This window comes from Trachypithecus francoisi, unplaced genomic scaffold, assembly GCF_009764315.1.
Source record: "Trachypithecus francoisi isolate TF-2019V2 unplaced genomic scaffold, Tfra_2.0 Contig01105, whole genome shotgun sequence".
Classification (NCBI taxonomy): domain Eukaryota; kingdom Metazoa; phylum Chordata; class Mammalia; order Primates; family Cercopithecidae; genus Trachypithecus; species Trachypithecus francoisi.
The window spans coordinates 2,523-14,509 of NW_022681142.1; the positions used below are offsets into that span (position 1 = coordinate 2,523).

The 11,987-nt window shown below is 60.2% G+C and overlaps 1 protein-coding gene and 1 long non-coding RNA gene across 2 annotated transcripts; both read right to left on the minus strand.

Moving 5' to 3' along the window:
- Nucleotides 1-892: 892 nt before the first annotated feature.
- Nucleotides 893-4,177, minus strand: LOC117090725. The gene is made up of 2 exons (XR_004440111.1): nucleotides 3,511-4,177; nucleotides 893-1,260 (listed from the first exon to the last, which is right to left on the minus strand). It is a non-coding gene; the product is annotated as an uncharacterized LOC117090725 (long non-coding RNA).
- A 106-nt stretch (nucleotides 4,178-4,283) lies between these two features.
- LOC117090736 (A disintegrin and metalloproteinase with thrombospondin motifs 7-like) lies at nucleotides 4,284-11,083 on the minus strand (the record flags this gene model as incomplete). The annotated part of the gene is given in 8 exon segments (XM_033223345.1): nucleotides 4,284-4,784; nucleotides 4,787-5,242; nucleotides 6,493-6,613; nucleotides 7,505-7,638; nucleotides 7,968-8,137; nucleotides 9,513-9,658; nucleotides 10,077-10,169; nucleotides 10,745-11,083. Coding segments are annotated over 8 exon segments (1,863 nt in total), but the record flags the coding sequence as incomplete, so codon positions are not given.
- Nucleotides 11,084-11,987: the final 904 nt, after the last annotated feature.

The following is an 11,987-nucleotide window of genomic DNA, read 5'->3' on the forward strand; positions in this document are numbered from 1 at the left end:
CTCCTCCAGCCTCGGGCAGCGCAGCAGGGCTGGGACTCACGCTAGCTTGCCCAGCAACTTGCTTTCCTGCGTGACCTCTGGCAGGCTGCCCACTTTGTGCAAAGCCGCCGCTGGGACCTGCTCGGGGCCCTCTCCCTCTTCCACCTGCTCAGGGTGGCCTGGAGCTTGGAGGTGGGCAGTCGGAGCCTAGGATGGGCCTGGGTCAGCAGGGCATGTGCCCTTGGGCCAGTTACTTCCTCTCAGAGCCTTGGGCTCCTCCTCTGAGGATGGGGCTTGTTGGTGTGAAATGAGGTGAGCATGTTGAGTTGGGGGAGCAGCAGGACATGCACCTGTAGGCAGCCGCCCTGGCCAAGCTCCCTCCCTCCCTTCCAAGTCCTGGGACAGACACAGCAGGGCACAGCTGGCCAGCCTGCTCTTCTCCTCTCTGCCCACTTTTTGCAGAGAAGTCAACAGATACAACAGGGCCAGGGAGGTGCCCCCAGGGGCCCCAGTCCCCATCACTCCAAGGGGCAGTCCCTGCAAGTGACAAGGTGGGCCCAATCCCTGTGGAACAAGTCTCTGAGGACCACAGAGTGGGGCCTCAGGCGGGCAGCAAGTAAGGGCCAAGCTGTGCCCTTGCCCAGAAGACCTTCCTGCCCCCAGAACCCCACCCTCTGCAGACAGGCCTCCTTGGGCAGCAGCCCCCGGCTTCCAAGGCCTTCTGTGCCTCACCAGACGCCATGCTGTCATGGACCCGACTGCTGCTCTGCCCACTGCAGATCTGCCCCAGAGGAGCACATGAAAAGCCGCACCTGCCAAGGTGCTGCTGTGGTGGAGTTTTGGGCAGAGGGATTGGGGGAAGAGTTTCTGACTTTTAAGATTTCCCCAAATCCAGGATGAAGTCACACTGTGCTTTGGAATGGTAGATGCTCATTTATGTAAAATCATAAATGTTACACGAACTGTTAGAATAAAAAAATACCTTTTTTGATGGGGAGGAGGTCCCCAGCCTGCCGCTGGGTAGGGAGAGGGGATTAGCACCATTAGGGTGCAGGGGGCGGGAGCTCCGCCACAGCCCGTGGTGGGCACTGAGGTCTGTCGGTCGGTCTGTGCATCCTGGCACAGTCAGCGGCAGGCAACCCACTGATAGCCTCGAGAGGGGGCGCCGTGGCTGGGCGGAGCATGAGCAGCAGCACTGGGTGCAGACGGTGGGCAGCTGGCAGCGGCCCAGTAGGCGCAGTGTCTCACGAAACCGGAAGGACAGGCCGTCTTGCTCACAGCCTGGAGTGGGGGAGGGGCAGAGGGGCATCAGGACCAGTGGTTTGGGGTACCCACAACCTGGCTCCCCATGCCAACCACCTTAAGGAGGCTCCAGCAGCTCCCCACCGAGCAAAGGGCCCCAGGTTCTGGAGTGGCTCCCGAACCGGAGTTGCAGGTCTCCAGCTGTTGCTGTTTCTGTCCCACCTGCTCATGGCCAACCCCAGGACTCAAGAACGGGCGCTGCTGGGCTGAGGTTTCTGGAGGAAAGGTTCTGAGACCCCACCCTGATGCCTTCACATGCCCATGAAAGAGCCTACCCGGGGTAGTGCCCTACCACCCCATCTCCATCCTTGCTCACCCCTGGTGTTCCCCAACAGATCCTGGTACAGAACTGTGGTCCCAGGGCCTCCTGCCAGCCTGCAGCAGCCTCTGCCATCCACTCCCACCACCACCCCCTGCCCCAGTACATCTGTCCTGCCAGGCCTCCGTGACCACCTCCGGCCACGGGGGCTGTACCCAGGCTCGAGTTCTTAGTCATAGGGTCCCATCTCCCAGACCAACCTCCCACTTCTCAGGTGGGCCACGAAGCCTAGAGTGAGTGGGCCTTACAGGCCATCAGCAGAAACCAGGGACTGAGCCCAGGCCAGCTCCAGGCTGTGCTTGTCAGGGCTGAGGCTTGGCTGGGCCCTCCTGCCCCATGGTTATCAGAGCTATTTTGGGAGGTGGCTTGTTTCCAGCCTCCTGGCCTTGCTCCTGATTCTGCTGCTGCTGCTGCTGACAGACCCAGCTTACTCCAGCAGGAAGAATAGGAGGACAGCAGCTATCCCTGGGCCTGGGACATCCCCCAGGCCCGGCAGAGGGCACAAGGCAGCAGGCAGGCTCCTCCACCCCAACTCCAGGCAAAGCTCCAGAGCGCACATCTGCAGGCCTGCATCCTGGTCACCTGGGGTGACTTCAGACAAGTTGCTTCACCTCTTGGGCCTTCGTTCCCTCCTCTGTCAACCCCACCTCCACAGCAAATGGATGTGGCCATGCTGTGTCACTGCAGTGACCACACACTCTGGAGTTTCCTGGCTTTCCACATGTCCCACCAACTGTCCCACAGACCAGCAAAACATCCTGGGAATTCCAGGTCTCAAAGTCCAAGATACCTTCCCAGCCGCCCCTCCACTGTTCACTGGTGGCAGAAAACTCCTCACTTAGGACAGCTTCTAGTTCAGCCACCTAACCAGCCCCCGTTGCCCACTCCCTGCAGCTCACTCACACCCGCTCCTGGGAGACCTTGCAAGCCCAGAGCCTCCTGGGCCATCCGTCCTTGGTTCTAGGCCCCCAGGTGCCTCAGTTCCTGTTCTCTGCCCCATCTGGTCCTCATCCCCAGGGATCATAACCACCCCACCACCCTAGCCCTGAAGGTAAGAGACATGGTGCCAGCACCCAGCTTAGGCGACACACAGGAGTGCTCTGAGATGCTGGCTGGGTGCATGCTGAAGGCAGGCGGGACAGGGTGGGGGCACTGCCATTGGCCCTTGAGGTAATGGAGTTTGAGGCAGGAAGGCCACCCTTGCCAGAGGCAGGGTAGCGAGGCATGGCAGGGGCCACTCTGAGCCCGCATAAGGACTGCCCAGGAGCCAGCACAGGTAGAGAAGTCTGCGTTGGACAAGGGGAGAAGGCAGACCGGGGAGATTGCAGGGGACCCGGAATGCCAGCTTGAGTGCCCTGACTGAGGCCTCTGTCCTAGGGGCAGAGAGCAGACAGTCAATAGCACAGGGGCCACAGCTCCTCACAGGGTCGGCCCCAGGCCCTCTCCCTGACCTTGCAATTGAGGATGACAGTGGCTTTGGGGGAGGGGAAAAAGCCACCTTCCCTCAGTATCATCTGGATGCCCACGCAGTGCTGGGCCCTTCATGCCCAGACCTCATTTATGCAAGGATGAGGCTTGGCGGTCCCTTTATTCAGCACATGAAGGCCCTGAGAGGGAAATGGAGGCCAAAGCCACACAGCTAGCGAGGGGAGCCTAGGTGACACTCCAGGGCCACCACGTTTCCTGCCATCAGCACTGCTGAGAGCAGCTGGGGCTGCAGGAAGGAAGTGTATGAGTGTGTGTGTGTGTGTGTGTGTGTGTGTATGTGTGTTGAAGGCAGCGGCAGGGTTGTGCAGAACCACCTCTAGCTCAGGCCCTTCCACCAGGACCCAGCTGGCCAGGAAACCCCCCCACCACTGGGATTAGCAGCACCCTGGAAGGGAGGCCCTTCCTGCCTCAAACCCCATTACCTCATCAGCAGGACCCTGGTTGTGCGTGCCTGTAAATCTCAGCTACTCAGGAGGCTGAGGCAGGAGAATCACTGGAACCTGGGAGGTGGAGGCTGCAGTGAGCCGAGATCGCGCCATTGCACTCCAGCCTGGGTGACAGAGTGAGACTCCATCTCAAATAAAAAAAAAAATAAACAGCTGTATTAGATAACATGGGTTCCTAGGTTTGGAAGGTATCTGCCCAGTTCTCCATTTTCGTTTTGTCATCATAATAGCATTTTAAGGAATGCTCAAATGTCTGTATCTCAGATTCCCGATTCTGAGACCCTGAGGACACTGAGTGTCAACGATGGGAAGACCAAGGGGAAGGACTAAGAGACAAAGGGGGAGACTGAGGTGTGGAGAGACCAAGGAACGGTGGGGGAGACCGAGTGGGGAGAGGAAGACCGAGGGGCATGGGTGTGACTGGAGGGCAGGAGGGAGACCGAGGGGTGTGAGGGGAGACTGAGAAGTATGGGAGGAGACGGAGGGGCAGAGGGGAGACCGAGGAGCAGTGGGGAGGACATGGAGGGGCGGAGGGGAGACCGAGGAGCAGTGGGGAGGAGACAAAGAGAGAGGGGGGACTGAGGAGCATGCGGGGAGACTGAGGGAAATATGAGGAGGAAGAGTTGGAGTTAATGAAATTGTCCTACTTTTTATAACTAGTTCAGGGAAATAAGTCAGCGTGGTGAGGGGCCACTGGACTGGTCTCCAAGATGTAGCAGAAATGCAGGCACAAGACCTGCCGGAGCTGAGCAAGGACACAATCGAGAGGGAGCTGTGTCCGCTGGAGGGAGAACGCCAAGAGCTGGAGCACACTGAGCATGCGCCGCAAGCCAGCACCCACCTGCCTCATCCATTTACCCTCCCAGTGGGCCTGGGACATGGGGCAGTTGCCAGCTTCATCTCACAGATGGGGAACTGAGGCTCAGAGAAGCCAACTTCTAAACCCATGGTGGCCCAGCAGTGAGCTGGAAGCTGAAGCCAGCGTCCCTGTCTAGAGACAAAGCCTCTGCTGGCGAGGCTGTGCCTGCCCCACTTCTCACCTCTGCCGCAGGTGACTGTGCACTTGGTCCAGGGCCCATAGTGCCAGGAGAACTCGGGTGGCAGGACCTCGCCATGGCCACCTGCCTCCCTGTGGATGGTGTACTCGTAGCGCACCCCGGGGTTGTTCTCCTGGAACAGCAGCTGGGTGGGCAGGCAGGAGCCTGTGAGCACGAGGTGTCTTCTCCATCCACCCAGTCCTAAAGGATCCAACCCCAGCCACCTCTGTGAACTGCAGCTACACCACTGGGCCATTTTAAAGATAGGGAAACCAAGGTAGAGGCCACAGCAGGAGGGCCTGGCTCAGAGCCAGGCTTTGTGACTGACCCAGGGCTCACTCCTCCAGGACGAGACCTGCCATGGGGGGTGCTGGGCCTGGGGACTGCGCCTCCGCTCCCTGACCCTGGGCCTCAGGAGGCAGGCACCTGGATCCAGACAGGCTCGTTGGTGGGACCCGGGGACGTGAGGTTCTCCCAGTTGCCCCTGCGTGCGTATGTGAAGGTGGTCCCTGCCACTTGGTAGTCCCCGTTCCACTGGATGGTCCAGCCACCATTGAGGAAGTATTTCTCCGGGTCCTCGCTCCGCAGTGCCAGGAAGTTGGCAGCCTCGGCCACCTCCTGGATGTGGATCTCGCGTGCGCCGGCTGGGATCAGCCCCACGTCCACATACCCTGTCAGCCAAGGATTGTGCATAGGTTGTGCCCGGGGTGAGAAGGTTGCTTATCCCCCACCCGCTTCCCTCACGTCTCTCCCCACTTGCCTCCTCCTGCTGATGCCAAAGATTTCACCATTAGCTTTAAAGTCTGAGCTCCCAAAATTGCTCAGATGTGTCGTGGGTCACCAAAACCTCACAGAGGTGCCACAAATCCTGACCCCGTGGCCATGCCCCGTCACCCCTCTCTTGAGGACCTAAACTGGTCTCATCATAAGGCTGGATCCATCCCCTACACTAATTCTCTTTCTAAAAAAACCAAAGTGCCCAGGCCTTTCTCCTGGGACACCCTCCTCATCCCCACACAGCCTGCTTTTATTCATTCACTTCCGTCACACCCGTCACATGCCAGGCACTACTCTCAGCACTTGTGTAAGCTCATGGGTAACGGCCCTATAGCCTAGGTACTATTGTTATCCCCATTTTACAGATGAGCAGAGTGAGCCAGACAGGGATAGTAACATGCATGAGCGTCCTGCTGGGATATGAGCAGCCTCCAGGGCCAGTGCTTTATCCACCACACTGCACTGCATCTCTGGAATGAAATCTAAGCTTCTCAGCCTGACATTCAAGGCCCCATAGCTGGTCCTGCCTTCTCTTCTTGCCTCCAGGCTCTGGCACAAGCTCTTTCCTCCATTTTGGAAGGCCCCTTCCATCTCTTCTGAGTTTTATGATTCAGCTCAACTTCCACCTCCTACGGGAAACCTTCCCTGACTTCCCCAGGCCAGGACCTTCTTCCTTGGTGCTCCCACAGCCCTCTGGGCCTACGTCTACTGCACTGGTCACACCAGAAGGTTCTGTCCCCTTGCAGGACTGAGCACTTCACCTGCATGTTCCCATCACCTAGCACACAGTCAGTACTTGAGCAACGTGTGCAAAACAGACCAGAGGTGAGGGCACGGAGTTGGGCATCTCAGAAGCTTCAGGAGGAGACTACCATTCTTTGAAAGGCCCAGGGGCCACACGCAAGCCGAGCTGGCCCTGCCTGGGGTCTCTGGGACAGGAGGACTCCCCATGGGGACAGGTCTCTGCATGTGGGCCAGGGGTCCCCTGACTCCTGCAAGAATTCCACCCCAGCAAGGCTTCCCTGCTTAGCCATCTCCAGGCTGGGTGGGGACCACAAGGCCAAGGACAGGGGCCCAGGGGAGATGGGGAAGGGGCCACCAGGTGAAGAGCACACCCCTCCCCCACAGCGGTCCCACCCCATACCCAGGCCCTCGGCCTCCTCGAAGGTCCCGCTCACGGTGTGGCAGGTGGAGCCGTTGCCGTGGCACACACCACAGCGATCCTCCATAGCACCGGAGTCAATCTCAAAGTCACAGCCCACGTTCTGCAACACACAAGGAGGGGAGGCTCCTGGTGCTGGCGGCCAGCCCTCTGTGGCCCCAGTCCCGGGGGCCAGCCAGGGTCAGGAGGAGAAAGCTGGGAGTGGGGGTCGGGAGGCCTCTCTCTGGCCCTGCCCCACCCCAGCTGTGCCTCTGACTCAGGTGAACTTCTCTACCTCCCTGAGCCTCAGTTTCCTCAGATGTGAGATGGGGAGATCCACCCCTCCCTTAAAGGCATGTCGTGAGCATCACGAGACAAGAGAAGGGAAGAGTTCTGCAAAGGCTGCGGGCAAGCAGGGGATCTGATGCACTCCTGACCAGCACATGCAGGGAAGGCATTGGGGGTTGGCACCTCCCTGCTGGTCCTCCTCGGAGCCCAGGCCTTGATACACCAGTGGCTTAGAGGGCAAGAAGCAGGGACAAGTAGGTGGCTAGGGACATGGGCAAAGAGGAGAGGCCATCATTGTTATTAAAAATAAGAATAGAAATTGTTACCAAATACTGAGCACTATTCTTCGGGGCTCAGAGCCCTTCATGTCACCTGGGCCACCTCATTTAACCCCTTCTGTCAGGGAGCAAACCACTGCCTGGGGTCAGCCAGCCAGCAAGAGGTCAAGTCACTGTCTGGGCTTTGGTTTCCTGGTTGGGGCAGTGCTGGTGCAGGCATCCAAGGAGATGCAGGGAGCAAGGCCTGACTGGGAGGGGTCCCCAGTGCCAGGAGGCATAGTAGGGGCTTTGCCTTAGAGGTCATAGAGGGTAGGGGCTGGGAAGTCCAAAGGTAGAGCATGGGGAGGGTGGCCTGAGGAGGACCAGGAGGGACCCAGGAGAGAACCTGGGGCCCGCCAGTGGGGCTGGGGGCAGCCAGTGCTGGGAGAGCCTCTTCTAACCAGGCACACCTTGCAGATGCCGTTGATGCAGAGGTCCCTGCTGGCCCGGACCTGGTAGCAGGGGGTGCCATCGACCACAGCGTCCCGCAGCTTCTCGGCAAAGTACTCATTTGAGGGCCGGCAGTGCAGCTCGCAGGGGTTCACTGGGGGCCCAAGTAGAAGAGCCATCAGCAACAGCTGGGGCAGGAGTGTGGAGGCCACCAGGAAGAGGAAGACCCCTCTGTGAGACACATCCATAGCAGGCTAGAGGCTCCCAAGCAACACCAACATGCTGGAGGCTCCGGCTGGGCTGGTAGCTATCTGCAAGGCTGCAGACTGGAGAGCTAGGGGTGAGCAGCAGCCCCAGGGGACATTGGGAGCGGCCCAGGCTTGGGATGGAGACTGGGCCTCCTGCTTGCATCACAAGGTAACCTTGGACCCACACACCCCCAGCCCTCTGAGCCTCAGTGTCTCCATGGGAGGCAGCACTCACCGTCATTGACCACGGGCACCCATGTGTGCAGCTGGCCCTCGTAGAGCGTAGCGTCAAAGTGGCTGCACTGGACGTGGGGGAAGGAGGGGCGGCCAGCGGGGCAGGCCTGCAGCTTGCAGAGGTGGAAGTGCTTCCGCTCACCCACACAGTATCTGCCTTTATATTTGGGTCTGTGGGGATGAGCGGGGTGGGCCCCAGGGCCTGGTGAATACTACTGCCTGGCCACAGCCCAGAGCAAGCGGCTTCCTCCTGCACCCACACCCCGAGATCCCTGCCGCCCAGCTTTGTGCACAATACTTCCCTCCCTTGGGCTGCCCACCCTCTGGCCCAGACACACCCTCCCTGTTTGTAAGGACCTGCGGGGAGGTGGCAGCAGGAAGCCTGAGCTCTGCCCCCAACCTGCTGTGTGACCATGGGCAAGTCTTCGGCCAGCCTCTGGGCCTCAGTTTCCTCCTGTATAAAGTGAGGTTGGGGCTGCCTCTGCAGAGGGCTGTTGAAAAGCTGGGACAAGCTGCAGGCATGACTGGCACTGGCTGGAGGGACTGCTCCGAGTCTCCAGCCCATGATACCAGCATCCTAACGAACCCCTGAGTCCTCAGCCTCCCTCCTGGTGGCAGTACCCCCAGCCCGGGTCTAAAGGAAGCGCCCAGGGCCCCAGCCAGCTGAGAGGTCTGACCGAGCACAGCTCCTGAAACCCTCTGCATCTAAGCCAGGGTCGCTGGCCCCCACCCAGCTCAGACCTGGAGGCCAGGAGGCAGGAGGGCCACAGGCCAGTCTTGGGTAAGCACAGGGTCCTGGGTGGGGCTGGCTGTGAACCCCATGCCTGCCCCGGGTGGCCTCCTGAGGTGAAGATTAGCCGGGTAGTACCTCAGGTCTACAGTACCACTGGCCTCTGCGTCTCAGCAGATCTTCACACCCCACCGTTTAGATGGGGAAACAGAGGCCCAGAGAGGTGAAGTCACCTCACCTCAGGCCACCCCTTGAATGCTGTCACCTCCTCCAAGCTGCCCTGTCTCATCTCAGACCTTTGTTGTGCCTCTGAGGCCACCAAGCCCCTCCCGCTGAGTGCCCACTACAGACGAGCTGCAAAACTGAGGGCCTGGCCTGCGTAAACTGCATTTGCCCCCGACTACAACTTTACTGGATGGGCACTGCTATTATATAGACGGGGAAACAGAGGCCCAGAGAAGGGGTGAACAGAGGATTTGAACCCAGTGCCATCTAAGGTCCAGGGCCCATGCTCTTCGCCACTGCTCTCTCCTGCCTCCTTCTAGCCAGCAGCTGTTTTGCCATGTGGCCTCTGATGAGTCTCTCCAGTCTCTGGGCCTCAGTGTCCCCCTCTCTGGAAAGGGGTCAGTAGTAGGGACCCTGTCAGCCCCCAGAACACTCCTTGAAAGTGACTCAAGGTGGCCTGGACACTCGGACTGACCATTATGAGGACACTTCTAAGAGCCAGGGGCTGAGACAGAGCCAAGCTCCTGCAATCGGCTGACTGCTTGGGTCCCTCTGTCCCATTGCCCAGGGCACCCTGGGCCCCACACGCACGTAGGCTGCGTGCACTGTCGCTCGGCGCTCTGTACGCCCACGCCACAGCTCCGCGAGCAGATGGACCAGGCACTCCAGCCAGACCAGCCACCATCCACGGCCTCGGGCCAGAAGCCCACGGGTACGCACTCCCCATTGAGACACCACTACTGTGACAGATGGAGGTAGAGCCACCCCACCCCCCAGCCTATCAGTCATCCTCACCCTAGTGAGAACAAGGTGGGTGGGAAGGCTGCGAAAGGCACAGAGGGTAAGGATGGAAGGTGAGAGAGACTCCCTCACAATCATCACAATCATCTGTGACCCAGGCCACAGGGAGGAGCTGAGCAGGGAGTAAAACAGCCCATGTGCTGACTCAGCTGAAGACACCCTGGGGAATCATGGAATCAAATCAAAGCCCTGGCCCCAATGCCTCCGCTTTGCAGATGGGGCCTTGGGCTGTAGAGAGTGTGGGGCTCTGCTAGGAGCACAAGCAAGACTGTGAGCCGGGGCTGACCCCAGGGCCCGGTCACAGCAGGTCTGTCCTCTCCAACACCCACCGCCGGGACTGGGGACATCCCCTACCTTATTCTCCCCACACCAGGTGCCGTCCACAGCTGCATCCAGCTTGGAGTGACAGGTGGTCCCCACAGAGCACCAGAGTGTGTGGCAGACATTCTGCGAGGAGGAGGGCATGGGCCATACCCTCACGCCCTCCCAGCGCCACCACCCACCCTGCCCCCTCCCTGTCCCCAAGGGTCCCCTGGGCACCTCTTCACATGGCAGGGGCCCACAGAGCCCCAGAGGTCCCTTCTTGTGTGTCTGCTCCCACTTTCCTCCCCAGACCGTGCACTCCTCAGAGCGATCCCCAGCTGTCCCCACCTCTCCCGGCCCAGTCCCTCCTCTGGAAACACTCCCATTAGAAGATCACTTCAGGCAATCTTCTCCGGGATAAATAGACCCTCCCCACTGGGGTCCCTTTTCCCTCTTATGAGCCAGCTCCACAGAGGCTAAGGGACTTGCCCGAAGTGTCACAGTTCGCCCATGGTTGACCCAGAAATCAGAGCTGGGTCTGTGGCCGCCCATCCCTGGCCTCTCCCACAGGCCACTTGATGTCTCACAGTATCACTCGGGGGCGCAGCCCAGGCCAGGTGAGGTTACTCCCAGGCTGGCATCCACGGGCTGGTGAGAGCTGTCCCCTGAGCCCTCCTGCTGGGTCCCCACACCCCCACACCCACACCGGCCCCACTCACATCCATGTCCTCGCAGAAGGCAGAGTAGGCCCCATACTGGAGGCGGCACTGGTGGCTCACATCATAGAGGACGCCAGGTGGCACCGAGGGGAAGTCGATGATGTCCTTGGCAGGAGGGTCGTCCAGGCACAGGCCCCACCCACGGCTAGAGATGGGACGGGAGGATGGAGGGGGTGTAGCCTGTGAGACCCATCGGAGAAGCCTCGGTGGGGCCGGGAGAGGAGGAGAGGTGGGAGGGGCACAGAGCCCTATAGCTGTAGGAAACTCCAGCCTCCCCGCTCGGTTCAGCTGATCCTCCAACCACAGCCAGCAGCACAGGCCCTCCCGGCCTCTCTCATCTCACCTCCTGGGCACTCCAGCTGGCTAAACAACCCCAACCCCAATCCCAGTCCTCTGCACACACTGCCAGGGCCCTTCCCTCAGAAGGCCTCCTGGACTGCCAAGCCCTCATGTGGCGCTGCTCTCTGACCCTGCAGCCTCTGTCCCTGAGCCCAGACCCTGGAGCCAGGCCTGACAACAATCCAGAGAACATCACATCACAGTTGACAAAACAGAGCTTCCAATGGCCCCGCCCAGGCAGAGACCTCGGGTCATCTGTGGAAGGGCGAGGTCTGGAAAGCAGCCACCCCCGGGAGAGAGCCCAGGGCAGCCATGCCTGTCCCGTTGCCCCCACCCCGTGACAGGGCTGGCCTCCAGCCTCTGTCATATACCCTATCTACTCCGGCCTTCCTCCAGCCAGCATTCTCTGGCAGCGGTGGTGGGGAAAATGGCAGACACGAGCAGGCGCCATCTGTGTCCACCACACACTTTTGCTGCTGCGGTGTGGCAAAGACAAGGCTGCCCAGACACACCACCACGAGGCAGGGAGCACGAAGGTGGGGAGCCTGAGGAGGGCGGCCCAGGCCCGGCTGGCACCCACTTCTGACCCTGCCTCACTCTGTACAGCCCTCAGCCATGCTATTGTTTCTGGGACCAGTGACCAGCCTGCTGCCCCTGCTGGATCTTAGGCGGACACCACTACGGCTAAGCAGCAGGAGTGCCCTAACCAGCATGCTGAGCACCCTGCCTATGGCTCACTGCTGTCCTGGAGGAACTGGAGGAAGGTTTGGGACCTTCTGGGGGCAGCAGTGGCTGGGGAGAATTGAGCCATGCAGGCATGCAGGACTGGGGATGACCCAGGCAGCCACGGCTTGGGCAGAAGCAATGGAGGGAGGCAGGACCCATGTGACCTGGGGCCTCTAGC